This window comes from Lissotriton helveticus, chromosome 10 (genome assembly GCF_964261635.1).
Source record: "Lissotriton helveticus chromosome 10, aLisHel1.1, whole genome shotgun sequence".
NCBI lineage: Eukaryota > Metazoa > Chordata > Amphibia > Caudata > Salamandridae > Lissotriton > Lissotriton helveticus.
The window spans coordinates 128,108,972-128,136,737 of record NC_136071.1 but is presented as its reverse complement, the minus strand read 5'-3'; the positions used below and the strand labels follow the sequence as shown (position 1 = coordinate 128,136,737).

The window sequence follows — 27,766 nt, the reverse complement described above, 5'->3', positions numbered from 1 at the left end:
GGTAAGTGTTGGATAGTGTAGGGGTAAAAATTACCATTCTAACTCCAGGGGGTGCAACAGTAGGGTAAGTGTTGGATAGTGTAGGGGTAAAAATTACTATTCTAACTCCAGGGGGTGCAACAGTAGGGTAAGTTTTGGATAGTGTAAGGGTACTATGCGTTGTGATGGTATGCGTTGTAATGGTATGCGTTGTAATGGTATGCGTTGTAATGGCATGCAATGTAATGGATCTTGCGTTGTAAAAGTTTCGTTGTAATGGTAGTGTGTTGTAAAAGGTGCGCTGTAAAGGTTGTTTCCCATTTGAACAAGGAGGGTTGGTCCGGCAACCACAAGAAAGCGGACAGAGCAGAAAGATAACCCTTAAGAGTACCCAAAGAAGAGCCCTGATGGGCAAGGGTAAGAATAAAAAGAATAATATTAGACAACGCAGAAAAAGGGTCCATGGGCCTTTCTGTACAATAATTTACAAACTTTTGCCAATGGCAGGCGTATACAGTCTTAGTGGAGGGACACCTGGCCGCCAAGATTACATTACATACTTCAGTAGGAAGGTAAAAAGTAATCAAATGTCGCTGCACAATCCCCACGCAAGGGAGGCGGAGAGCTGACGGGTTCGGGTAGGGGACCATCCCCTGCTGCGACAGAAGATCCTCCTGAAGAGGCAACTTGATTGGAGGACCGATGCTCATTCGAAGTAGCTCTGGAAACCAGACTGTGTGTCCAGTCGGGCGCCACAAGAAGGACTTGGACCCGGTCGTTCTTGATCTTCTTGAGAACTCTGGGCAGAAGTGGCATGGGCGGAAAGGCGTACAGGAGGCCTAAGCTCCACTCGCGATGAAAAGAATCGCCGAGCGATAGCCACCTTAGAATCTCCAGGGCGCAATACTGCTAACATTGCACGTTCTCTTCAGAGGTGAACCAATCTAACCAAGGCTCTCCCCACTGCTGAACGAGACCATGGGCCGCCACCTCTGACTGGAGACACCATTCTGGATCAGCTAGGCACAAACAGCTGAGTTTGTCTGCCCTGCCGTCAGAGAACCTGCCAGGTGTTGAACCACCAGGATCCTGCCCGTTGTTCCAGCCATTTCCAGAGGCATACAGCCCCCAGCCTTACTTGTTGCAGTACGACATGGCGGTCATGTTGTCTGAACACCTGCACCAGCTTCCCTTTTGACAGAGGGATGAAATGCTTTTAATGCTAGCCGGATTGCCCGAAGCTCCAACGGAGCCTCGACTCCGCCGGAGACCAGTGTCGCCTGATCGCCACCTCCCCCAGATAGCGCCCGATCTCAGGATAAACACATCTATTACTTACTGTGATATCTGGTTGGGGAAGGGAGAGGGGTCTACCTCTGACCTAATCGCGGTTTGTCAACCATCACTGCAAGTCTTTTGCAGTTCCCTCCAAGCTCTGAACCATGTCAGAGAGATTGCCCTGATGCTGTGCCGACCTTAATGTCCAGTCCCTCTGCAAGGTCTACATACGCCATCTGGCATGATTTACAAACAGGATACAGGAGACCATGAGTCCCAGCAGCCTCAAAGTCATTCTCACCGAAATCTAGGATAAAGGCTGAAACATTGATATCAGTACCTGAATATCCTGGACTTGCAGTTCAGGAAAATGAGTTTGAAACTGCCCGGTGTCCAGGACAGCTCAGATGAAAGGAAGTGTCTGAGAAGGAGTCGGGTGTGACTTTAGCGCATTTATTGAGAACCCCAGCAAATGCAGGAGGTCCGGTGTGGTCTGGAGATGGGAACCTGGGGTGTAGACACCTTCAATAGGCAGTCATCGAACTAGAGGAAGATTGCTACCCCTAACCTGTGCAGATGAGTCGCGACCAACGCCTTCACTTTGGTGAACACCAGAGGGGCGCTGGCAAGGCCAAAGGGGAGCATGGCGCACAGAGTGCTTGTGGCCTACCTTGAACCACGGTTGATCGCCTGTGGCCCGGCAGAATGGGGATGTGAAAATACACATCCTGCAACCCTGACGTTACCAGCCAGTCTCTTTGCTCTAGGGCAGGCAAGACCTGAACAAAAGTGAGCATCTTGAACTTCTACTTTTTGAGGAAGAGATGGACGATCCGGAGGATGATGACCTTTGTTCTTTTTCATTACAAGTAAGTAGCGGGAGTAACAACCACTGCCAACTTCTGACATTGGAACCTTCTTTATCGCTCCCTTGGCCAGGAGAGCTGAAACTTCCTCTCAGAGTAATAGATGATCCTCCATAAACCTTTCTTGAGTTGCTGGTAAAGGAGGAGGAAAAGAAACAAGCATTTACAATGCAATGGTCTCGTCTTTGTTAAAGTTGGAGCTATTGGCATTGACCATGACATTTTTGTTTTTAAAACATAAATAAATGGGGGGCGTGGCTTGGTAGTCAAACATGGCGGACGTGCTCTGAGCCGGCTCCGTCCAGGCCATGTATTAATCTGGCGATATTTTAACTACTGACCTGCGGAGCTGAGGGTGGCGGCTGCTCCCCTTCCCAGCGGTGTCCCTCTTGCCGACCGGGACCAGAGTGTGGCGGAGATCCGGCAGGGGGGCCGGGGAGGTTTGGCGGCCTGAAACGAGCATGGCGGCAAGGCCGTGGTCGTCCTGACCAGTGGTGGCTGCCGGGTCGCGCTGCAGAGTCGGCGGGAGGTGTGCGGCTTGAGGAGGCCCCCGGAGATCCGGTGGCGTCACGGAAGAGTGACAGGCATGCTGGACGACTGGCAGTGTGGTAGACGGGGGCTCGGCGGACCGGCTGGCTGCGAGGTGAGGAGGGGGCATCTGGAGCCCAGTGGGGGCGGCTGCGGTGAGCGGGTCTGGGCGGCTGGCGAGAGGGGCAGCGTCCTGACTCCCGGTGGGCCCCCTCGGGCAGGGGATTCGGCGGCGCGATCGAGCCGTGGGGGGGGGGGGCCCGGCAGTGATCTGGGCACCGGCGCCGGTTCCCCCCTAACCCCCGCTATAGGATTGGAGAGCAGGGTGGTGGCGCACACTACAGAGCGGCGGGGACAACACGGAAGACCCCACACCCGAGAGCGGGAGGCGGCCCGAGACAGCCGAGTGGAGTGCGGGGCGGGCCCGTGCCTCTGGTGGGCTGGAGTCCACAGTCGGGGCCCTGGTGACGACCGCGCCTGAGAGGACAGTGGCGATAGGCCCCGGGGTCCACTCACAGGCCCGACCTGCGGTGGGCCCCCCGAGACTCCGACACTACACTGGGGCCTGGTGTTGCTTCGGCCTCCTCCTCCTCGCCCCCCTAGTGGCGGCTACAGCAGTGTAGCGGGGGCAGCGTGGACCCCCCCCTGCATGAAGACGCCTGCCTTGTGGGAATCGGAGAGCCTGCTCTGCCCCCGTTAAGAGACTGGACATCTCAGTGGGTCAAGTGACTCTCGGGGCCTGTGGGGGGGGGGGGGGGGGGAAGCGTTGTGTGGACCCTCTGGTGCGGGTGGCGGACTGCGCTGCGGGGCCAGACGTCATGACCAGGGAGAAAGGTGGCCGCGCCACGACCAAGCAAGGGCCCATGGATAAATTCACGGGTCCGACTGAGGGGTCAGGCGCGACTGGGGAACAGCTGGGTGCGATGCCGGACAACGCGGCCCTCCTGGCCGCCATCACCCAGGACGCTAAAATTGGTACGGTGGGGGCGGACGTCATGTTATTGCGCCAAGACCTACGCAATGCAGTATCCCGCATCTCGGAGGCTGAGACACGTATCTCGGGTGTTGAAGATGATAGGACGGAACTCAAGAAGACGGTGGCAGTGATGGAAACGGTTCAGAAGGGCCTGGTGCTTCGGGCAGAGGATGCTCGCCGCAACAACCTCCGCTTTGTAGGTTTTCCAGAGGGCTGCGAGGAGGGTAATCTGGAGCGTTTTCTCACGTCATGGCTGCAGGGATGGCTGCCATCGGAGTCGATGTCAAGGTGCTTTGTAGTAGAACGAGCCCACCATGCACTCATGCAAAAGCCTCCGGTGGGGGCCCGGCCGCGGCCAAACTCCTTAACTATATGGACAGAGACATGATCCTAAAACAGGCCCGGGCACAAGAACCGCTACGGTATAAGAATGCCCGCATTCTGATCTTCCCAGATTATACCCGTCAGGTCCAACAGCAACGCCAGTCGCTTATGGCCGTGAAGGCTCGGCTAAGGGAGCTCAAACTTCCATACGCCCTCCTGTTTCCCGCGCGACTCCGGGTGGCCTTCCAGTCGCGCATCCACTTCTTCGGCAGCCCCGAGGAGGTCTTTCGATGGACAGATGAGACGGTCCGGATTCGGCCCCACACTCCACCGGGCAGGGAGCCTGACTCTCCAACGAGGGAGATGCCACCGGGGGATACCGGTCAGCGGCGGCGGCGCAGAGAACGGCGGTCGCGGTCCAGAAGGAGACGCTTGAGATCTGCGGAGGCGACCTCCCGAGACAAGCTGATCCCGGAAGAACAGATCCGAGGGAGAATGACGGGGGCAGCGGCTGCCGCATGGTGGAACACTTGTGTCTATTTGCTAGATTGTCATGAACTGGGCTTTTGCCTCCACTGGTAGTGGACTAGCAGGAGCTCTATCATATGTTGTTGGGCTGTGAAATGGGGATCCATTGGATCGGCGGGCCTGGTCCTCCGGTTGGGGTCCTGGATCTAGCTCCTCCGCGATAGAAACTTCAGTGTTGGGGTTGAGGTATGGGGTGGGGGGTTGGTTGGGTAAGGGTTGTTTTGGTCACCAGGTCATGCGTGTACTACAGGCGCGATGGGGTTCACACACACACACACCACTGCGGCTTAATCCTTGTACGGCATAACACAAGCTTCTCGAATGGCTAACTTGAATGTTGGGGGGCATAGTCAGCACCAGGGCCTTCGTATTGTGAGTTGGAATGTCTGAGGAATGTTGGATAAAGTAAAACGGGGGGCGGTACTCCAGCATGCGATGCGCCAGCGAGCGAACATTCTTTTGTTGCAGGAAACGCATCTTATGGGCACGAAGGTCCTGTGCTTGCAGCGCTTTGGCTTCCCGCAGGTCTTCCATTCAGGCTTTACTGCAGGGTCCAGGGGAGTGGCTATCTTAACCACTTGGCTGCTAAGGGGTGTGCATGTAGGTCCATTGACTTTCCATTGAAATCAATGGGCCCTACATGACGAGTTACCCTTGTCATTAGCACTGAAGGGGTTAATACACAGGAGGGTTCCATACACACACGAGGAGCAATGGTATGACCAGCAGGGTCGATATGTAATTACTCAAGGTAGGATTGGCGATCTCCCTATTATACTGGGCAGTGTGTATGCACCGCCTCTGCTACAATGGACTCTGATAGAAAAGTTGAGTCTGCTTTGGGCGGAGATGCCGGATGACCGGTCTGTCATGGGGGGGATTGGAATGATGCTATGCAACTGGCGCTAGATAGCTCATGCTCTGGTGTGGGGTCCAGGGGAGGTTTACCCACAAAGCTCCATGCACTGGTGACGTGAATGGATTGGGTAGATGTGTGGCGGCGACTGCACGGTGTGGCCAGGGAATATACGTACCTGTCGGCGGTGCAGAAGACAATTTCCCGGCTCGACTACCTGTTCGTGTCCAGGGCTGGGGTGGACAGAGTGCTGGCGGCGGAGATATTGCCTAGAGGGCTCTCGGACCACTCCCCCGTTTATGTGGAGCTGGACACTGGGAGAAACAGGCGGCCCTACCGCAGGCGATTGGCTGTGTGGAACTTGAAGAAACCGGAATATACGACCCACATGGGGGAATCCATTGCCCACTACCTGGGAGAGAATGCGGGCACCGTGTCCAGTGCGGCCACGCTCTGGGAGGCGCTGAAACCCACACTACGGGGGGTGGACATATCATGGTGCGCAGCCGCTCGCAGGCAACGGCGAGAGGAGGTGGTCCGCGCAGAAGCTCACATCGAGTGACTTGAGTCGCAGGTGCGCGAGTCGGGCAGCGAGTTGGGAGTGAGGCAGTTACTTCTGGCCCGCCAAGAATGTGCGGCCTTGCTAATGGAGGAGGCGCGTCAGGCCTGGCTTGCTACGCGCAGTAGGGTGTACCAATGGGGGGATAAGTCGAGGAAAATGCTGCATCGGTTGTGCCAGGGTACCATGCATGTGCAGATCTTGCCTGCAGTTCTGGACATGGCGGGGGGCCGCATGGCGGATCCACTGGCTATCGCAGAGAGCTTTGCCGAATACTTTGCTGACCTGTATGCCCCGCGGGAATGCCTGGAGCCAGCCATGATAGACCGATTTATAGCAGACCTGCCGCCCAGGGCGCTGTCGGACGCTCAGCGAGACCAACTGGAGGCTCCCCTCTCTGAAGAGGACTTGGGGATGGCCCTAGGAGAATTGAGAACCAGGAAGGCCCCCGGCCCAAATGGGTTCCCCAGCTAATTCTTTCGCCGATACAATTTGCAGCTGGCGAAGCATTATAGAGCAGTGGTGGAGGAAGTCCGGGAGGAAGGGGTGCTCCCGCCGGATTGGAGACATGCCGAAGTGGTGGTCTTTAAGAAACCTGGACGCCCTCCGGAGAGTCATGCGTCTTATCGACCCATTTCTCTCCTTAACGTCGAAGCCAAGGTCTTGGCAAAGGCGTTGGCTAACCGACTCTTGCCACATATAACGTCCCTAGTACATCCGGACCAGGCGGGCTTTATGCCTCAGAGGGCTACGTGGCATAATATAAGGAGGGCGCAGGTGGCAGTCGCGGCAATTCAGCAGACCGGGGAGCCGGCGGCGCAGCTCCTGGCGGACATAGATAGGGCGTTCGACTCTCTGAGCTGGACCTATCGGTTTGCTCTACTGCCCAGGCTCAATCTGGGTCCACGTTTTCTGTCATACATAAAGTTACTCTATACTGGTCTCACGGCAGCGGTTAGGGTCGCAGGGGCGGTCTCCTCTGTTTTGGAGATTCAGAGGGGAACGCGGCAGGGGCGCCCCTTGTCGCCTTACTTATTTGCGTTAGCCATGGAGCCATTGGCGGCGTGGGTACGCATTGATGCGCAGGTTCATGGGTTTAAGTGGGACGTGGGTCTTTCCGACAGGATAGCCCTCTACGCAGAAGATATTCTCTTTTTCCTAACGGCCCTGGATAGGACAGGCCCGAGGCTGCTGGAGATCATGCAGATTTTCAGGGAGACGTCGGGCCTGTACATGAACCCCCGCAAATCCACATTATGGCTTCTAGATGGGCAGACGAAAGTGAGGTCGTGGGCTTCCCCGATACAATTGGCTCCAGGAGGGCTGAAGTATTTGGGGGTGGTTTTGTCGGAGGTTCCAGCTATAGCATGGGAGCGCAATGTGGTACCGGTGTGGGATAGGACGGGGGTGGACATTGCATCCTGGTCTCGTATGCCTCTCACGCGGTTTGGTAGGTCGGCAATATTTAAAATGGTGGCACTTCCTCGTCTTCTCTACCAGTTGCAGAATCACCCATTCCCGATTCCAGCCCGGTGGTTTCGCACGGTGAACTCGGTGTTGGGAGTTTCTTTGAGAGGGAGGGAGGGTGTGGGTGGCGGTGCGTACATGGTATCTCTCTACGTACGGTGGGGGCTGGCCTCACCTGATCTTCTGTCGTACTATCAGGCCTCGCACTTGCTGGTCCTCAATGACTGGTGGTATGGTGACAGGGGGGATCAGGCTTATGGGCTGGAGCGCTGTCCGATGGGCCAGCACACATTACACACTATATTGTACTCTGCCAGGTTACATGGGGCGCTACCGCCGGCCACAAAGGTGGTGTTTGCGGTCTGGAGACAGGCACTGCGGCGCATGGGTTGGTGGGGGGTCCTGACGCGGGAAACTCCACTGTGGAATAATGGGCGGCTGCCCCAGTTGGCTGCTTTGACAGGACTCAGGGGGTGGGATGCCATCGACATATGCACGTTGGGCGATGTTGTGACGGATAACTTCATTAAGTCCTTTCAGACTCTACAAGAAGAATTCCAATTACAGCAGACACAGTTGTATCAATACTCACAGTTGAGGCACGCGCTAACACCGAGCTTGCGGGGGTTGGAGGATATTCCTGAGTTCAACCCTATAGAGGCCAAACTATTCATGGGTGATCTGAGCGATAGGAAAATCTCGCGCATATATCAAACCTTAGTGAGGCATTGCTCCCCAACACTTCAGAAACTGAGGGGGGATTGGGAGGCTGACGTGGGAGTGCTGGAAGAGGAGGACTGGGTAGAGGCGCTGGCGTCCCTGCGTGGGGCGGCCATTGCAATGCGACTTAGTCTGGTCCAATTTAAATACCTCCACAGGGTGTACTTCACTAGGGTGTGCCTTTGGCGAGCGGGGATGATCTCCTCACCGAAATGCTTGCGCTGTGATCAGGAGGAAGGCACATTTCTACACACAGTCTGGCTAGGCACTGCGTTAGAGCGCTTTTGGGGGGGTCTTTACCGGTCTTGGGGTGGCAGCTGGTCCGCACACCGCAGTTGGCCCTTCTGCATGTGATGGAGGGAGTGGGAGGAAATAGATATAAGAGACACCTCTTATTACTAGGGCTCACCCTGGCGAAACGTGATATAGCACGGGCATGGAAGGCGACGAAGGCCCCATCAGTAGCGGGTTGGAAGAATGGTCTTGATTTTTGCATGGGTCTGGAGCAGCCTATTTTTGTGGCAAGGGGGTGTCCACGCTAGCATTATAAAATCTGGAATAGGTGGCCAGAATACCGGGGGTTGTGGCTGGACCCTCCTGTGGTGGATGAGCAGATACTGCTTGGTATGGGGAGACACGTGCGACTATGAAGAACTGTGTCGCGTGGGTGGTGGGGTGGACTGTTGATGCCGTATGGCATATGTCTGTTCTGCACAATTGTGATTCTGAAGATGTGGACCTGTGTGACCTGGGGGGGAGGGGGGGAGTTGGGGGGGATGGACATAGGGGAGGGGGAATGTTGTATGCATTTTAAACTATATAGTCAAGGGCAAATATGAACCTTTTGTACTGATTGTGCAGTTGCCTCTGGGTTACAGGGGGCTGCTTGCTATGTGCTACTTGACTAATAAAATCCGTTTAAAAAAAATGGCATTGTCATTTACAATGCCAATAGCTTAATCTCTCGCAAATGCGAGACCTATTGCATTTGCACCCACACACAGCCACACACAGAGCAACACGCACCCACACACACACAGAGCCACACGCACCCACCCACACAGAGCCACAGCCACACACACACACAGAGCCCAACACACACACACACCGAGCCCAACACACACACACACACACAGAGCCCAACACACACACACAGAGCCCAACACACACACACACACAGCCACACACACAGAGACAGAGCCCCCCCACACACCGAGACAGAACCACACACAGACACAGCCATACACACCCACACACACCCACAGAGCCACACCCACACACCGCCCAACACACACACAAAGCCCAACACACACACAGAGCCCAACACACACACAGAGCCCAACACACACACAGAGAAACACGCACACACAGAGCCCAACACACACACACACACACACACAGCCACATACCCACACAGAGAGCCACACACAGAGCCCCACACACACACACACACACAGAGCCACACACAGAGAGCCACACACACACACGCAGAGAGCCACACACACACAGAGAGCCACACACACACACACACAGAGCCACACGCAGAGAGCCACACGCAGAGAGCCACACACAGAGAGCCACACACACACAGAGAGCCACACACACACACAGAGAGAGCCACACACACACACACACACACACACAGAGAGCCCCCCCCACACACACACACACACACACACAGAGAGAGCCACACACACACACACAGAGCCACACACACACACACAGAGAGCCACACACACACACACACAGAGAGAGCCACACACACACAGACAGAGAGCCACACACACACACACAGAGAGCCACACACACACACACACAGAGCCACACACACACACACACACACAGAGAGCCACACACACACAGAGCCACACACACACACAGAGCCACACACACACACAGAGCCACACACAGAGCCACACACAGAGCCACACACACACAGAGAGCCACACACACACACACAGAGCCACACACACACAGAGAGCCACACACACACACAGAGAGCCACACACACACACAGAGCCGCACACAGAGCCACACACACAGAGCCGCACACAGAGCCACACACACAGAGAGCCACACCACACACACACAGAGAGCCACACACACACAGAGAGCCACACACACACAGAGAGCCACACCACACACACACACACACACACACACAGAGAGCCACACACACACAGAGAGCCACACCACACACACACACACAGAGCCACACACACACACACAGAGCCACACACACACACACAGAGAGCCACACACACACACACACAGAGAGCCACACACACACAGACAGAGAGCCACACACACACACAGAGAGCCACACACACACACACACAGAGCCACACACACACAGAGCCACACACACACACACACACACACAGAAAGCCACACACACACACAGAGCCACACACACACACACACAGAGCCACACACACACACAGAGCCACACACACACAGAGCCACACACACACAGAGAGCCACACACACACACACACACACACACACACACAGAGAGCCACACACACACAGAGCCACACACACACACACAGAGACACACACACACACAGAGCCACAGAGAGCCACACACACACACACAGAGCCACACACAGAGAGCCACACACACACACACACACACAGAGAGCCACACACACACACAGAGCCACACACACACACAGAGAGAGCCACACACACAGAGTCACACAGAGAGCCACACACACAGAGAGCCACACACACACACAGAGCCGCACACACACAGAGAGCCACACCACACACAGAGCCACACACACACACACAGAGAGCCACACACACACACAGAGAGCCACACACACACACAGAGAGCCACACACACACACAGAGAGCCACACACACACAGAGAGCCACACACACACAGAGAGCCACACACACACAGAGAGCCACACACTCACACAGAGAGCCACACACACACAGAGAGCCACACACACACAGAGAGCCACACACACACAGAGAGCCACACACACACAGAGAGCCACACACACACAGAGAGCCACACACACACACACACACAGACACACACACACACACAGAGACACACACACACACAGAGACACACACACACACAGAGACACACACACACACAGAGACACACACACACACAGAGACACACACACACACAGAGACACACACACACACACAGACACACACACACAGAGACACACACACACACACAGAGAGCCACACACACACAGAGAGCCACACACACACAGAGAGCCACACACACACAGAGCCACACACACACACAGAGCCACACACACACACAGAGCCACACACACACACACACACAGAGCCACACACACACACACACAGAGCCACACACACACACAGAGAGCCACACACACACACACAGAGAGCCACACACACAGAGAGCCACACACACACAGAGAGCCACACACACACACACACAGAGCCACACACACACACACACACACACAGAGCCACACACACACAGAGAGCCACACACACACACAGAGCCACACACACACAGAGAGCCACACCACACACACACACACACAGAGAGCCACACACACACACAGAGAGCCACACACACACACACACACACACAGAAAGCCACACACACACACAGAGCCACACACACACACACACACAGAGCCACACACACACACAGAGCCGCACACACACAGAGAGCCGCACACACACACACAGAGAGCCACACACACACACAGAGAGCCACACACACAGAGACCCACACACACACAGAGACCCACACACACACAGAGAGCCACACACACACACACACACAGACACACACACACACACAGAGACACACACACACACAGAGACACACACACACACAGAGACACACACACACACAGAGACACACACACACACAGAGACACACACACACACACAGACACACACACACAGAGACACACACACACACACAGAGAGCCACACACACACAGAGAGCCACACACACAGAGAGCCACACACACACAGAGCCACACACACAGAGAGCCACACAGAGACACACACAGAGCACAACACACACACAGTCACACACACACAGAGCCACACACACACAGAGCCCAACACACACACACACACAGAGCCCAACACACACACACAGAGCCCCACACACACACAGAGAGCCACACACACAGAGCCCCCCACACACACACAGAGCCCCCCACACACACACCGAGAGAGAGCCACACACACACAGAGCCACACACACAGAGCCACACACACAGAGCCACACACACACAGAGAGCCACACACACACACACACACACACACAGAGCCACACACACACACACACAGAGCCACACACACACACAGAGCCGCACAGAGCCACACAGAGAGAGCCACACACACAGAGAGCCACACACACAGAGAGCCACACACACAGAGAGCCACACACACAGAGCCACACACACAGAGAGCCACACCAGAGCCATACAGAGACACACACAGAGCACAACACAAACACACACAGTCACACAGAGCCACACACACACACACACACAGAGCCACACACACACACACAGCCACACACACACACATACAGAGCGCCACACACACACAGAGCCACACATACACCCTCACCCTGGGGAGTCTCCTTATTTACAAATGGGTTATTTGAGGCCCCCACCAACTCCCAGAGCTCACCCGTTGCTTCCCTCAGTGTAGGTCGGTCACACGCCCATCTCTGCCCAGTAACACCCCAGGGAACAGAGGCAAGAAAAAAAACAAGTTTTAACTTTCAGTGGCTCGATATATAGGGAAGTACTGTCTGGTACGCAGCACATGCACTACTTTAATTTGAAAGGAAGAATATCTTATCAGCATTGAAGAAATACTTTTAATGGGGGAGTATCAGCACTTCTTAGAAGCAAGCAGGTACTCTTTAGTAGTAAGTACCCGCACTTTTCAATCTCCATTTAAAGCACTGCTAATATGACAGCAGTGTGTACTTCTGAATAGTGCGTGACGCAGGGACCTCGCTTGACTGGGGTTCTGCCGCAAGGAAAGGTTTCTCCACCGAAGTAGGGACAGGTTCTAGTGTCTGCTCGTTTTCCTGAGCGGGCTCCCTGGCGAGCAGTAAAACCTCTGTGTGCCATTATTGCTAAAGATGAACTCCTAATTCTCGACCTGTGCAGACTCTGTACCACCGAGATGTGTTGACGTGACGGTACCTGTCCAGGGCGTGAGAAGCCCGGTGTCAGCATCAGGGCAGCAGCTCTGAGGATCTTCATGTCGGTGTTGGTTCAAGTGCCGGCGCTGAGAGGCAGGTGGGATACGTCGGGGTCAGCAGGCTGTGAATGTCATGCTCTGGCTTCTATGACTTCCTGTAACAGAGGTACCAGCGAATGTTCCACACTACGTGAGGACGACAAAGCTCACGCATGCTTACAGTGTGTCGTATGCAGCTTGCTCTCACAGAGAACTAGAGCGCTGACTCTGATACAACAACGTGCAACATTAGGCGCCACGCTTTTCAGCAAAACACATGCAAAGTCCTTTGTAGTTTGGTTAATGCAATACTTTTTTTTCTTGTAAGAAAGCATATTAGGTTATTACTGAGAAAATATGTGCTGGTCAAAGTGGCTCAGCTGGGTTGACGCGAAAAATATTTGTTATGCTTTTACCGATTCAAGATACGTATTTTAATTAAGTCTATAAAACAATTGAAACTCTGAAGTTCTTTTCAAGCTTCTTTTACATAGTAAACTCAAACAGAAGGCAACAATCTTTCTAGGTTTACGAACCTGTCTGGCCAGACTACCAGGTCCTAGTTGAACAAGCATTGGGTAGGCTCACGCAGGAGTCTGTAAGCCCCGTACTTTTCAGACTGGGGGCGTGTTTTTTGTTGAGTGAATGAAGACGTCACGGAGAGAAAGGACAGCAAAAAATACGCCCCTCAATCCGAAAAAGACGGGGCTTAGAGTGACAGGCAAAGCTCTTCTCCAATGGCTGGCCGCCGTTTAGGAAGCCAGCCAATGGAGAAGAGCTGACTTGTTTAAGCCCCGTACTAGAGACATAAAATCTCGCCAGCGAGACTGCGCAAGCGCAGCCTATGCTAGCCGAGACCTACAAAGGGAGAACAGTCATCATGAATGATCTGCAAGACCCACTTGTCCGATGTTATGAATCTCCAGCGGAGGAGATGATTTTGAATTCTCCTTCCAACTGGAGTGGCATGGTCCTGCAGAACCACACTAGGAAAGCTTGAAAGTTACAGCTGCCGGGGGCTGGCTGGCAGATGACGTCTGGCTACCATTCTCACAAGGTCGGGGTGTGCCGTGTCCACGACCTCAAACAAGTTGGGAAGTCTTTGCAGGACGGTCGCTGTGATACGACAGATGCGGTTGATAATCCCTTCCATTGCCACAAAAGGGGTGAAAGGTAGACTAGTCATGAGGTGTAACCGAGAAGTACAAAGATCTGGCCGCAGCACAAGATTCCTTGAAACGCTCCAAAGCAGAGTCCACCTTCTCACCAAAGAGACTAGTCCCATCAAAAGTTATGTCCATTAGGTTAGCCTGGACATCACCCGAGAAGCCATTAGGTTAGCCTGGACATCACCCGAGAAGCCAGAAGTTCTCAGCCGGGTGTGGCGCCTTCACGCCACTGTCAAAGAAACCACTCTACCCAGTGAGTCAGTCGTATCTAAGAAACACCTAATAGTGAACTTTGCTGCATCTCTCCAATCTTTGCTTGGGAGAGCATGGCCCAGGCCTCCTCCAGGACCTGTGGCAGCACTTGAGCACTGTTTCCCATAAGGTGCGTGAGAAACTGCCCTATAAGCATGCAGTGTTCACCGACCTCCATGCAAGGCTGGTGGAAGAAAACATCTTCTCAAGTACGTCCAGCCTCTTGGATTCCCTATTCGTGGGAGCGGAAGGGAAAGTGCCATCGGTCGTTGAAGACTGTGCCACCAAGCTCTCACTGGTGGGTGCTGGCAGAGGAAACTTGGATCATCCGGTACGGGGCTATGGGGGCGTGCTTTTGCAGGAGCCCATGTGCTAGGCTTCTACCATGTGCCTAGAAGGACATCTGTATGTGCTTCATGAAAGGGAAAAAGGGGTTTGGACGAGGAAGCCCCAGGTTGAAGCACTTTGGTCAAGAGATTAGACTTGACCGGCACCGAGGGAAGCTCCAGGTCAAGGACCTCTGCCACCCTCTTGACCACCCCTCCCCTCCTCAGAAGCCACACTAGACAGCTAGAGCATGCCAGTATCTGGAGATGTGTCCATTCCACTGGCTTCTCCAGGTCCTCATCCCAGTCCAAGTGCTCACATGGGGCATCCGACTGGTGTTTCAAAGGGTCCAGGGATCCCTCCCATTCTTCTCCCAAGCCTGAAACCTCTTTAAATTGTACAGGCAATGACGTAGAAACTCTGTGCTCAGTCAGCACCCGGAGAAGACGTCGACCGATGTCGCTCTGAGTCATTCGGTATCAGAATGAGTTTGGTGGCCGGGGAAAGGTAGAGGCTGGGGCCGGGGAAAGGTAGAGGCTGGGGCCGGGGAAAGGTAGAGGCTGGGGCCGGGGAAAGGTAGAGGCTGGGGCAAGGTAGAGGCTGGCGCCGGGGAAAGGTAGAGGCTGGCGCCGGGGAAAGGTAGAGGCTGGCGCCGGGGAAAGGTAGAGGCTGGCGCCGGGGAAAGGTAGAGGCTGGCGCCGGGGAAAGGTAGAGGCTGGCGCCGGGGAAAGGTAGAGGCTGGCGCCGGGGAAAGGTAGAGGCCGGCGCCGGGGAAAGGTAGAGGCCGGCGCCGGGGAAAGGTAGAGGCCGGCGCCGGGGAAAGGTAGAGGCCGGCGCCGGGGAAAGGTAGAGGCCGGCGCAAGGTAGAGGCCGGCGCCGGGGAAAGGTAGAGGCCGGCGCAAGGTAGAGGCCGGCGCCGGGGAAAGGTAGAGGCCGGCGCCGGGGAAAGGTAGAGGCCGGCGCCGGGGAAAGGTAGAGGCCGGCGCCGGGGAAAGGTAGAGGCCGGGGGAAGGTAGAGTTGGCACGACCGGCACTGACCTGTAATTCGATCCATGAGACCCCACCAGTGTCAAGGCCGGAGCAGTCGGTGTGGAGCCTGGTGTGGGCTTCTCCAAGCTTACGGGCCCGAAGAGGTGCGCCAGAGGGGTCGGGCCGCTCAAATATGCAGCACATGGCCTCATAGAATTGTTTCACTTGAGTGGGGGTCACACCAGCTCCCGGAAACGGGGTGAGGAATGGAGTCGAACCTGGTTTCCAGTTCCGCAGTACCTTGCCTAGAGCATTGATGCTCCGTTATTGTATTGTCATTATAACAGATGAGGTGAAATCAGAGTTTGTTTGGACTTCCTATGCCTCTTCCTCGAGTGACCCGAGGACCTAGAGTGTAAAGAAGAGGACTTGGTGCTGTGGAGCATTCCCACGACCTTCTCTTCCTCAATCGGGCCGGGACATCAGAGGAGTCGAGATCGCCGGTGTCGACTACCAGGCCACAAGGAGCTTCATGGACCGCTCCCGCAAGGGCTTTGGTGCCATGGCCCAGCAGAACTTCGAGTCGTGGTCGCGCTCAAGACATCACAAGCAAACGAGATGGGGGTTAGTTACCGAAATGGCTCGATGACCAGTGCCACACGGCTTGAAACCTACCCATCTAGATGTCATCCTCGAAACAAAAGAACAATCTCTTGACACAATGCAGAAAAAAGCAAACAAAAGAAACAGAGGGGTATTTCTTCTCCAAATCAGTGCTTAACTGACATAGAAAAAAAAACCAAAAAAATAAAACTCATGTCTACTCGCCTGGGTGGCGCCTATATAGGTGACTGCGACATCACAACTGACGCCACCTACGCTGGCGAAGTCACGCGGAGCCGAACAAAGCCACCCGAAGGCACGCAGGGTACTGCTCACGCAAAAGTTTCCAGATCCAGTCGAATGCCTGGGAAATTCAAAGGTATGGAATCTGCAGCTAGAAGTCTGGCAGATATCCGGAGTGTGGAGTTTTTATGTAACAGTCAGTTTGTGTACTTGCACAAGAAATGTGTGGCTGGTGGTAGCTTTGGATGGGAAACGTAGAGTGGGCTATGTAAAAAATTAAGCATATCCAACCTGTATTAAAAAAAATTAAGTTACGTCTCATTAGCATTAAGACAACATTTTCAAAAATCCAGTGCGGACAATCCCAGTACAAAGAATTTATTTGAACCCTACAACAAACACAAACTGTCTTTCAAGTCATTTATTTTTACACAAAATAAAATGTTTTAGAATGCATGATATTTGCGTTTGATACTTTTTTCCTAGAAAAAAAATAACATAGGTTTGATACTTCCATTCTTGAATCATACTGGAAACAAGTGATCTGTAAGATTTTCAGGTGCAGGCTTATTTGACCTAACTCGGGCTTCTTTAAGCTGTATTTCCTTTACTATTTTGCCATTTATTTTAGTATCCGCAAAATGTTAAAAGAAATAAGACTGAAAAATAAATATTGTATTATTTATGAAACCACATTTTCAGAGTATCCCTTTTACTATTTTACTAATATCAATGTATGTGCAACTTAGCTTGAAAACAATTCCTGCTTCTTTTAGTAAAAACTTCGTTCCTTGCACTCCAACACTCAAAAACTTAAAAAGTGATTCAATGTACATTAAGTGTGTGGGTGAAACAAAGATTAGGATTGAGTGTTTGTATAGAGCTGGTTTGACGACATACACTTTTACAGGGTTATGTATTTAATTGTGGCTTGTTTAATTATGAGCAATAATTACAATCGGAGCCTTTATCTACATTCAACATGTGCCATTTTATATGGAAGTTTAGATGAAAAAGCAGGTGACAAACAGGTAAAAATCTAGCAGAAAGAACGGAGGAATCCCAGCCGACATAACTTTACCAAACGCTCCTTGAAACTTGCTATTCTGAGCAGTGACAGCAACAGAATGGGCAATGATTGGTATTCCAACATTCCTGGCTTGTGCTAGTCTACGTGCTCAGTTATGTCTATGTTGGCTGGTCTGGAACCCATTTGGCACAGGGATGACAGAAAATAACTTACCTAAGCTTTCAACACATCCCACTGTGATAGAGCTCAAAGTATTCGTTTTTGTGGACCAGCTGTAGTCAAATATCTTAAATTAAAGGTGGAAGTCAAGTGTTATGGCTAAGTTGTGCATCATCTCTTAAAAAGAAATACTGCACTTGAACCCAAGATTAAATCGGAATAAAAAAAAAAAGAAAAAAAAAAAAGAAAATCACCATTCTCCTTTTTAAGGGTTTGCCAACTGCGCTGCGACCAGTTCTTCTGCCTACAATTCTGGTATAAATATTAGAGATCCAACTTCTGTAGCCATTGCTTAACAGAATGTATCGAGTCTTGGCAGCTGCATAGAAAGAACTTGCCAGACTAGAATCCTGAATTGGTCTTTTGAGTTATCATTTATCTCTAATTCATGCAGCTCCTTGGAAGAAAACAGCATGTCTCTCAATCCAGTTCAATGGGACTACTGTCATCTGGGCCATCTTCAACGTCTTCTTCATCTCCAGCTCCCATCAAGCTATTCAATAGGTTTCCTACAAGACAAAATAGTTGTGTTAAAATCCACAATCTTAGAACACCATGCCTGAAAACTTGCTTGTTTTACCTTCAGGTCTTTCAGGCTATTTTATTGTGTATACATAATTTAAGATAATATTAATGGGCAATTTAATAGTTGGTGTTAGTTTTGACCCTGCATTGACACAGCAGGGTAAATATGAATTGCTACATCAGGGCATCACTTGTGCTTGTATAATGTATTTCTGCATCTGCCTACTGAAATCCTTTGCCCTACCTTATTACCAAGTGTAAGAATGGGAGTGAGACTGCAAAAATTGAGGCATTTAATATTACAGTTACAGATACATTTAGAATTTTGATAGGTCTCAGAGGGCAATCGTATCTTTATACCAGGGATCCTAATTCCACCACATAATGGTTAAAGGCTGCACATGTTGCAGGTGTAGGAGAACAACACCATAATGTTCCAGCAAGTGTTGCTTAATAATGGATGTAAAACACTTGAGGATAGCAGTTCCTAAAGGGGATTACGGCTCATTGGGCTGCAGACTGAATACAGGAAGGGTGAGCAAAAAATGGTTAGAACATAGAAAATAAGTAGGTCTCAGGATGGATTTCTCTCACAGGGGATATCATCTATTTTGAAGAGGTGCCCTCACACACCTGTGAAGGTAGCATGCTATATCATTGGGCGTTTTGTTCCTCGTGGGTTCGGCGCTGCTATCCCCCCCCCCCCAAGGGCCCGCAAGAAGGCTCTTTGGCAGAGATCTTTTTAGAAACAAGCATTAGCATAGCCAATAGGTCTCGCTTTTGGGACCTTATAAGTAATTAGTTATGCAGCAGAATATCCTTGGTGCATCAACACCAACTTTTGCATGGTTAAATACTTATAAACACTCCTCCCCGACAGTGATGCTCAGCAGGATGGCCCCACCCTAACGGCTGGAATAAAATGACAAGGGAGAAAGGAGGGATGAAAAATAATTTGTAAGCGTGAGATACAGAGACAGAAGTGTAAGGTGGCGGTATAAAGAGGTATGAGCGTATTTGCAACCATTGAAGTAAAGGAAAGTGGAGATTTAGAAAAACAAAATCGGGGGAACGCATTTTCCCCATTGACTTCAATTGAACCAGAGGCAATTTCAGGCAGGAGACCGCTAAAATGAAATCACATTTTGCTTTAAGAACTGCCTCCAAGTCAATCACCGACCTCAACCTGTCATCGGAACAGCAGTCTGCAGAGAACTGCCCTCACCCAAGCAGCGCCAAGAGCCGTGCTGCGTACCGTCATCTGTAAGGAGCTACTCTTCTAGCCATGCAGAAGAGACTGGGCAGGAGGGCGCGCAGCCGCCCTCACAGAGAGCCCCACCCCTTCATAAGACGGACACGAGAAAATGACCCCCACACCCAAATTATGCCCAGCGCCCCCCAGGGCGGTGTGGAGTCCTTATGCCGCGACTGAGGTCGTACATTTATGCGATTAAAGACCTAGCAGGTGGGGTGCAAGCACTCTGGACCCTATAGAGAGTCACAGGCTCTGCTTGCTGGAGATGTTGTGAAATATACAGATTGTGGCGACAAACTTCAGTGGTGTCTGCTGGCTGGCAACAAAGTGCGCCCCGTACAGCAGCACTGGCCTTTGACCAATTACTTTTAAGCACTTCAATGTTAACTTTCATCTCAGGGATGGGTCAAGGCGAATTAATTCCAGTGGAGAACGTCTACTTATGACAAGCATTGGCATAGCCAATAGGTCTCGCCTTTGGGACCTTATAAGTGTTTAGCCATGCAACAGTTGATGTTGTTGCACTAAGGGATATTGTGCTGCATAACTAAATACTTATAAAGTCCCAAAAGCGAGCACTATAGGCTATGCCAATGCTTGTTGCTTTCTCTTTTAAAGATCTATTGTATATGTACTTTATACAACTTTATGTACTGTAAGAGATTTTTTAGCTAATTTATTTGTTATTTTTGTTCAAATATATGGTCTAGTACTATGTACGGTTTTAGATTACTTCTATGATTTTATGCAAAAGCTGAGTGCATTTGATTGATGTAGTGAAATGTAACCTAAAGGTGTAGGTTCTCTCCAATTCCCATATTAAAACTACCTGCCAGTGTCATTATCTGAAAAGTAAAGAGGTGCTGAGTGGTCACTCCTCGACAACAAAGTTCAAACCACAGTGATGAAAAGCTGTGTCCATCACTTTTGCCTAGCCTTTATCCCCACAGTGCTCTCACAGATGAGTGTCCAAGTCAATGTGGTCAATTTTACTAAATGTTTAATGCAAAAAATTAACCATCTGAGCATTAAAAACTTTCCTTTAAGGCGAGGTCTACAAGAAGAAGGATTTGCCATGTGCAAATAACTAAGAAACAGGACATCAGTACTAGTAGCATTGTAATGAGGTCAAGAGAACCAGCAGCAGATGAAAAGCAGGATACGCCAACGGTGAACAGCAAAAGAGCCCGTGCTGCAGGGGCCTCCAAAAATCCAACAACCCTATTTGATGACCACAGAATCTACGGAACCCAGCACAATCCAACCATAACAATGGTCTCTATATACAGAAAAGCACAATAACACATCAAGACGAACAATAAGAAAAAATTAGGACCGATAAAAGCTAAACCTAGCACATAACAAGCATTTCAAGTAGTTTATAGCGCAGTGAATTCAAATTATTATACATTAAATGTACAAAAAATGAAAATACACAGTGATCAGGCAAGTAATCATCTGTAGAAACACATTTAAAAGAGCATTATTCAACAGCAACAAGGCCCAGGTTAAATACACAGCAACAAAATCGGAAAGGAGATGCAATAATAAAACGTCTGCTTGCATAACAGATAAATGTTACAAAACTAACTCCTCCGTGTACTGAAAACAATTCCCAACGACTCATCCACAGTTTGGAGGGGTCTGAAAATCCTTTTGTTTCTGAAAGAAAATCTAAATGCGAAGTAGGAGCACCCAGAAGAATTCCCTCCCCCACATGGATAGCTGGAAAATTCAGCCAATCATTGTACTCCGAATTAAGACTGTCATCCATAACTTGGAAGAGGTCTAGTTCCCTCCAAACTCTAAATGAAGCCCATCGAGATGTGAGTAGCGCTCAGCAACAGTTAGCATTAGCAATAAATCTGACTAACGCAGCACAGGCATGATCAGACTGACTATGAAATCATGGTAATAACGCCTGTCCTCCAGTAGAAACTCAGTGAAACCAGTCTAATCAGCAGCTTTACTCTGAACATTTATGCTCCAACTTATTTTCTTCTATTAAGACACTGTCTTGTTTATGCATTAATAAACTTAAAAAAACAACGCATTTTGGGATTGACAAGTGCAAACTGCAAGTCCCAGAACTGAACGCAACATGTGGACTCTCTTCTTGTCACATACTAACCCGGGGAACCTGAAAATGCAGTAAACTTCTCGGCCACATGCCTGCGACGCCCCGACGGATGGCGCAGGCAGCACTTCCGCACTCACTACCGTTGGCTCAGCACTTTCAATGAGCGCTCAATGCAGAGCAGACATTTTTAGCCTCACTAAAAAATACTCTTGCAAAAAAGGCATGCTTTCCTTCATGGCGCAAGGCCAAATAAAACATCTCTTTTTACCTCCAGATGATAATGTGTAGACTTCAAATGCGAAAAGAATTGTCGGAGGAGCTTAAGGGAGGAGCCAGAGTCTGAAGAGACAGCTGAAAAGACGTTTCACGGCCGCGAAAGTGAAAGTAATGGCAACAGCTGCACGTCTGGCGAGTGGTGTGTGATGTGCGCGCACCAAGACGAGAGAGGAAAGCCATATGGCGCCTCTGCTCGTCAATGTGCGCGTAACCGCACACTCGAGGCCAGCAAAAAGCGTCTGGTAGGACTTTTGAAAGCCCAAACACTAAATGTCTCGCCGAGCAGCGCATGCGCTGGCTCAGCGAGACCTACAAACGCTGTAGTGGTGAGAGCGGGTGTGTGGAGTAAGTGCAGTAGTGGGTTAAAAATACCTGGGTAGTACCAAAAGAGGGCTTTTATTCCTGGGTCCACCGGTATACTAAAAACAGAAACAAAACGGTGATATTCCACTAATGAGGAAATATAGTTTGGTTCAATTAGTGTGTTCAGTGATGGTCATGAGTCATGACCCTCATCACTGCACACACTAATTGGAAGATCACAGTTCAATAGAATTCCATTTTATTTATTAATGCACGGACCTATCTCACAAGAACTAGAATATGTGACCTACAGATTTCGAATGAAATTCTGTAACAGGTACATTCATCTCCGTTGGAACCTCACATTTTAAAACAACAACATACAAAGCCTTCTCTTCTATTCTTTATATGTTCATTCTTTTCCGGTTACTCTGTTTCTCCATCTCTGGTTTCAAACTAATTCCTCTCTGCAGTCTATCCTTTCGAATTCTTTTGCTCGTTTTTAATTCTTTTCCCCAATTCATTCTCATTCATTCTTTTTCTTTTACTCCACGTTTTGTTCCATTGGTATAGCTGTAGGTAATTGTACTCTCCGCCTACTTTCATTCTTTGTGCGTTTTCAGCAGCTTTTGTTCGGAGTTTTGCAGCCATGGGTTGATATCTCTCCATTGTTCTTTTAGTCGCCTGTCCACTTTATCATTTTACCTTTTCTTCTTCTTTACATTTAACTTACCTCGCAAGTGTGCACTTGTGTGCCTAGGTAAAGGGGCAACTGCTGCAGAATGACCTTCACGAAGAAGCGGTTTTTGAGTCACAATCAGTTTTGTAAAGAATAGGTTGGCTGCAGAAGTGCAAGTGAAGCCCAAAGGGAGCAAAGAGCGGTCACGAGGGCAGTCCAGATCATTAGGACATAGGATCACTTTTTGTAGTGTAAAGAAAATCTTCTCCCTCCAGCACACCAGGGAATCCCCTGGTATCTATCAGCACCAGCATCTACAGAGTATCGCCTGGAGAACGTGTAGAAAGAGGGACGGCCTCTACAAAATATGCACCAATAGACTTTTTCCTGCAATGACGTCAACTTTACTTCTTTCGGAATAAGTCCTAGAGCAATGTGCTGAACAACCAACCCTAACAGCTGAATTCAACTGCATGAGAAAATGCTACTAGAAATTCACATCATTAATACAATTTGTCTCAGCACTATATGCCAAAAAGTTCTAATCAGCTTCCAAATCCTAATCTTATCCAGACAGTGGTCCAAGGGATATAGGGAAAATTTAAAAAGTGCTCAGTACATATGAAAATGACAGAAAATAATGTACTGGTTCACATGAAAACCAGAAATAACATTCGACAAAATACTCCGCATGTGTTGGAAGCAGCGACAATTCCTCCGCTAAGGTGGAGGATCGTCGCCCAACCGCATTTCGAGCAGTGGATTGAATAAAACAAAACTTGGTTACTATCACTTTATTTTTCTGGTTTACGGAGCGGGCTTGGCTGCGTCACAGCCAGCAAGGGGAGGAGTGGTGGGCATGTTTCCCACGAGGCTGTAATGCACAGCCTGTTGAGGAACATGTACAGGCTCCCACTGCCTGTCTGAGCGCAGAACAACGGCCGCCTGCCAATCACAACACTGCATTGCAGTGTTGTGATTGGCTGGGGGAGCCTGTTTGTTCTTCCTGCTTCAAGCAGGAACAGAAGAGGACGACACAAGACAAAGCCACAGTCCGGGAGCAAGGCAAGTCATTTCTATTTTTATTTTCCTATCCTCCCCGGTCCCTGCCATGATACTTGGTGGAAGCCGCCACTGGTCGCAAGACCAACTAAAACCACTACTAAAACAGAAATATTATATATGTAAAACCCTGAAACACTGCTCATGAAAATAACCAAAATGCATACAAATTTCATCTGATCATGTTTAAAAAAAAATAAAAAATAAAGTTTTTAAAATGAAACTTCATTTTTTAGGTCCGGAGTTAGCCAAGACCTTTTGTTTTCACCAAAATTATATGTGCAATATATTTAGCGATAGGGGCTTTCAGCCAGCTCTCTTCCACTGCTCTGTTATATCATTCACATTTTGTCCCCACCCACTATAACATACAGCATGAAGCAATGAGACAGCCCACTTCAGTCATTGGCTAACTTTACTGTAAGTTATTACATTCTGCTCTTTTTCGAAAGAAACACATACCCACAAAAAGTAGTTCTTTTCAGGACTGGGAGCTCTGTGGCAATGGGTGCTTTCTGAGAACAAAATATTTGCTTTTTTCAATTTTGTTTTCTTTAATATTGGCGAGAGCCTGGTAGCTTCCAGAAAAGTGTTTTATAAAATCCATGGCAATACATGAATTGACAAAGCCAAAAGACTACCAGCAAAACACCAGACCAACTGGATTTGCCAATGCTTGTTAAACAGTGCACTCACTGAATACTAAATATGAAACAAAATACAATCCCTTGTTGAGGTGCAGATACTCAAACACAGAGTCAAAGGAATAGGAATAGGAATAGGATGCTCTGTAAGCATCTGTTTGTGGCATGTTCTACTGTAGATTCACATGCTGAGCATACTTCTGCCATCGAGTGTTGGGTCTGAATGTGTGCAAGTTGTTTTTCTTTGAAGAAGTCTTAGAGTCACAAGACAAAGTGACTCCTCTTCTTGGTGATAATGTGCAAGGGCATCAACTCCATTGTTAGATCAGTAAAGAGATAGATGTCCATGCAAATGAAATAGTGTTAAGTAACTGCAACGACCACAGGTGTCAGGGGAGGAAGGTGGGTGCATGTGAATAAGTAACAATACGTTTGAGGCACCTATGGCTGTAGATACACATGATCAGCAAGGCTGTACAGCAGTCCATCTCCATAAGCAGTGGCTAGCCTGTGAGTGTTGCAGGTATTTGAAAGAGTACATAGCACTGCCTGCCCTACATTGCTTGTTGGTGCTAAAACATCGACACAATAATGTTTGGTGAAAGTGTGGTGTAGACCACACATGTAGCTTGCCTTACAAATATCAGCTATTGGGATATTATCAAGGAAAGCCATGGAAGCCCCTATTTTACGAGCAAGTGTGCCCTAGGGGATGTAGGCAATGTAATTTTAGCTTTGGCATAACATGTCTGAATTTAATTATCCATCTAGAAATGTCTGTCTTAGATATGAGGTTTCCTGTTTGAGGGTGCAAAAAAGCAAAAAAGTTGTTTAGTTTTGAGGAACTCTTTAGTTCTTCCAATATAATACATTAGAGCTCTTTTGACATCTAGGGTATGAAGAGCCCTTTCGGCAACTGAATCAGTTTGCAGAAGGAAAACTGGTAAATCTACTGACTGATTGACGTTGAAAGATTAAACAACTTTTGGGTTGCTTTTAAGGACTACTCTATCTCTGTACAGCTGCAAGAAAGGTTCTTCCAAGGTTAATGCCTGCAGCTCACTGGCAGGACTAAGAGAGGTAATGGCCACTACAAAAGCAGCTTTCCAGGACAAGAACTGTAGGTAACAGTTGTGCAATGGTTCAAATATTGGGCCCATAAGTTAGGTAAGTACTATATTGAGATTCCATGCCGGTGCAGGTGGAAGCTAAAGGTGGAATTCATCTTTTAAAGGCATTCCATGAATGCCTTAATAAATGGTTCCTTTAACAAGGATAAATGTTGCCTGTTTTGTAGATAGGCAGCAACTGTGGCTAAATGTAGACGTATGGAAGAGTAAGCAAGGCCAGAGGTCTGAAAATGAAGACAGTAGCAGACAATGTTCTCCACAGTTGCATCAAATGGATTAATTTGTATACCATGACAGCAGAAAACAAATATTTTCCACTTAGTTGCGTTGCATGCTCTAGTTGTTGGTCTACATGCTTCTTTAAGAATTCTCATATGCTCACGAAGTAGATTAAGGTACCCAAATTCAATGACCTCAGGAGCCAAATCGCAAGGTTGAGATACTTTGGATTTAGGTGACCGATTTCTCCATGGTTCTGAGTGAGAAGGTCCGTGTTGAGGGGAAGCTTCTGGTGGGAGAACTGCAGATAGTTCGAGCAGTGTAGTGAACCATGGTTGGCGAGCCCAAGTGACAGCTACTAGAATGAGGGTGAGAGACGTTTGCCTGAGCATCTGAACCACAAATGGAGGGAGAGACGGAAAAATATAGGCAAATATCCCTGACCAGTTAATCCATAGAGCATAGCCTTTGGATAGTGGGTGTGGGAACCTGAAGGCGAAGTTTGGGCATTTGCGTTGTCTGCAGTTGCGAACAGGTCTATCTGTGGAAACACCCACTTGTGAAAGCGTAGGAGAAGGGCTTGCGGTGGAGTTCCCATTCGTTTACTTGTTGTCACATCCTGCTAAGGAGGTCGGCAAAGTGGTTGTCCATCCCTGGGAAGTGTTCCGCCAGCAGATGGAAGCTGGGACATATTGCCCAACGCCAAATCATCTGAGATAGGCATGATATCTGTGTAGTGTGCGTCTCCCCATTTTTTGTAAATAGTATATGGTTGTCATGTTGTCCGTCAGACCAAAACAACCTTGCCTGTCAGGTGAGTTAGAAATGTTTTCAATGCTAGGTGAACAACTTGAAGCTTGAGGTAGTTTATGTGGGGATCCTGGTGACTGGTATCCCAGAGACCCTGAACTGTGAGATTCTGAAGGTAAGCGCCCCATCCTGTAAAGGATGCATCCACTGTGAGAATGATCTTGGGAACAGGGTTGAGAAATGGCCACCCATTTGATAGGTTTTGTGTGTTCCACCACTGCAGAGAGAAATGAGTGCGGCATCCACCAACACTACATCTTGTAGCTGACCCTGTGACTGAGACCACTGATGTGCCAGACATTCTTGCCGCGGTCGCACATGCATTCGAGCATTCGGTACTATTGCGATGCAAGATGCCATCATGCCTAAGAGTCTCATAACTGTTTTGACTGTTGTGTTAGGTTGAAAATGCTATAGGAGTGTTTGGAGATTTTGAATCCTGGCCACATCTGGGTATACTAAACCCAACTGTGTGTTCAGCATGGCCACTAAATAGGGCTGAATCTATAAAGGTTGAAGGTGTGATTTCTGTACGTTGATAGTAAACCCCAGTTGATGGATGGTGTGTGTGTGTTGCTGACACAGGAGATGTGTATTGGCTTTGATGAGCCAGTCATCCAGATATGGAAAGACATGAATATTCTGTCAGCGCAGATGG

At 49.8% G+C, this 27,766-nt stretch overlaps 1 protein-coding gene across 2 annotated transcripts in view; it reads right to left on the bottom strand.

Annotated features, from left to right (window-relative positions):
- Positions 1-17,238: 17,238 nt before the first annotated feature.
- Positions 17,239-27,766, bottom strand: part of GET4 (guided entry of tail-anchored proteins factor 4) — a 161,269-nt gene continuing 150,741 nt past the window's right edge. The window contains exon 9 of one of the 2 annotated variants that reach the window (XM_078664921.1): positions 17,239-18,634. In XM_078664921.1, the coding sequence (XP_078521047.1) occupies positions 18,546-18,634 (89 nt within the window). In that variant the 3' untranslated portion in view covers positions 17,239-18,545. The remainder of the gene's footprint in view (positions 18,635-27,766) is intronic. The other variant, XM_078664922.1, reaches the window with a different exon arrangement.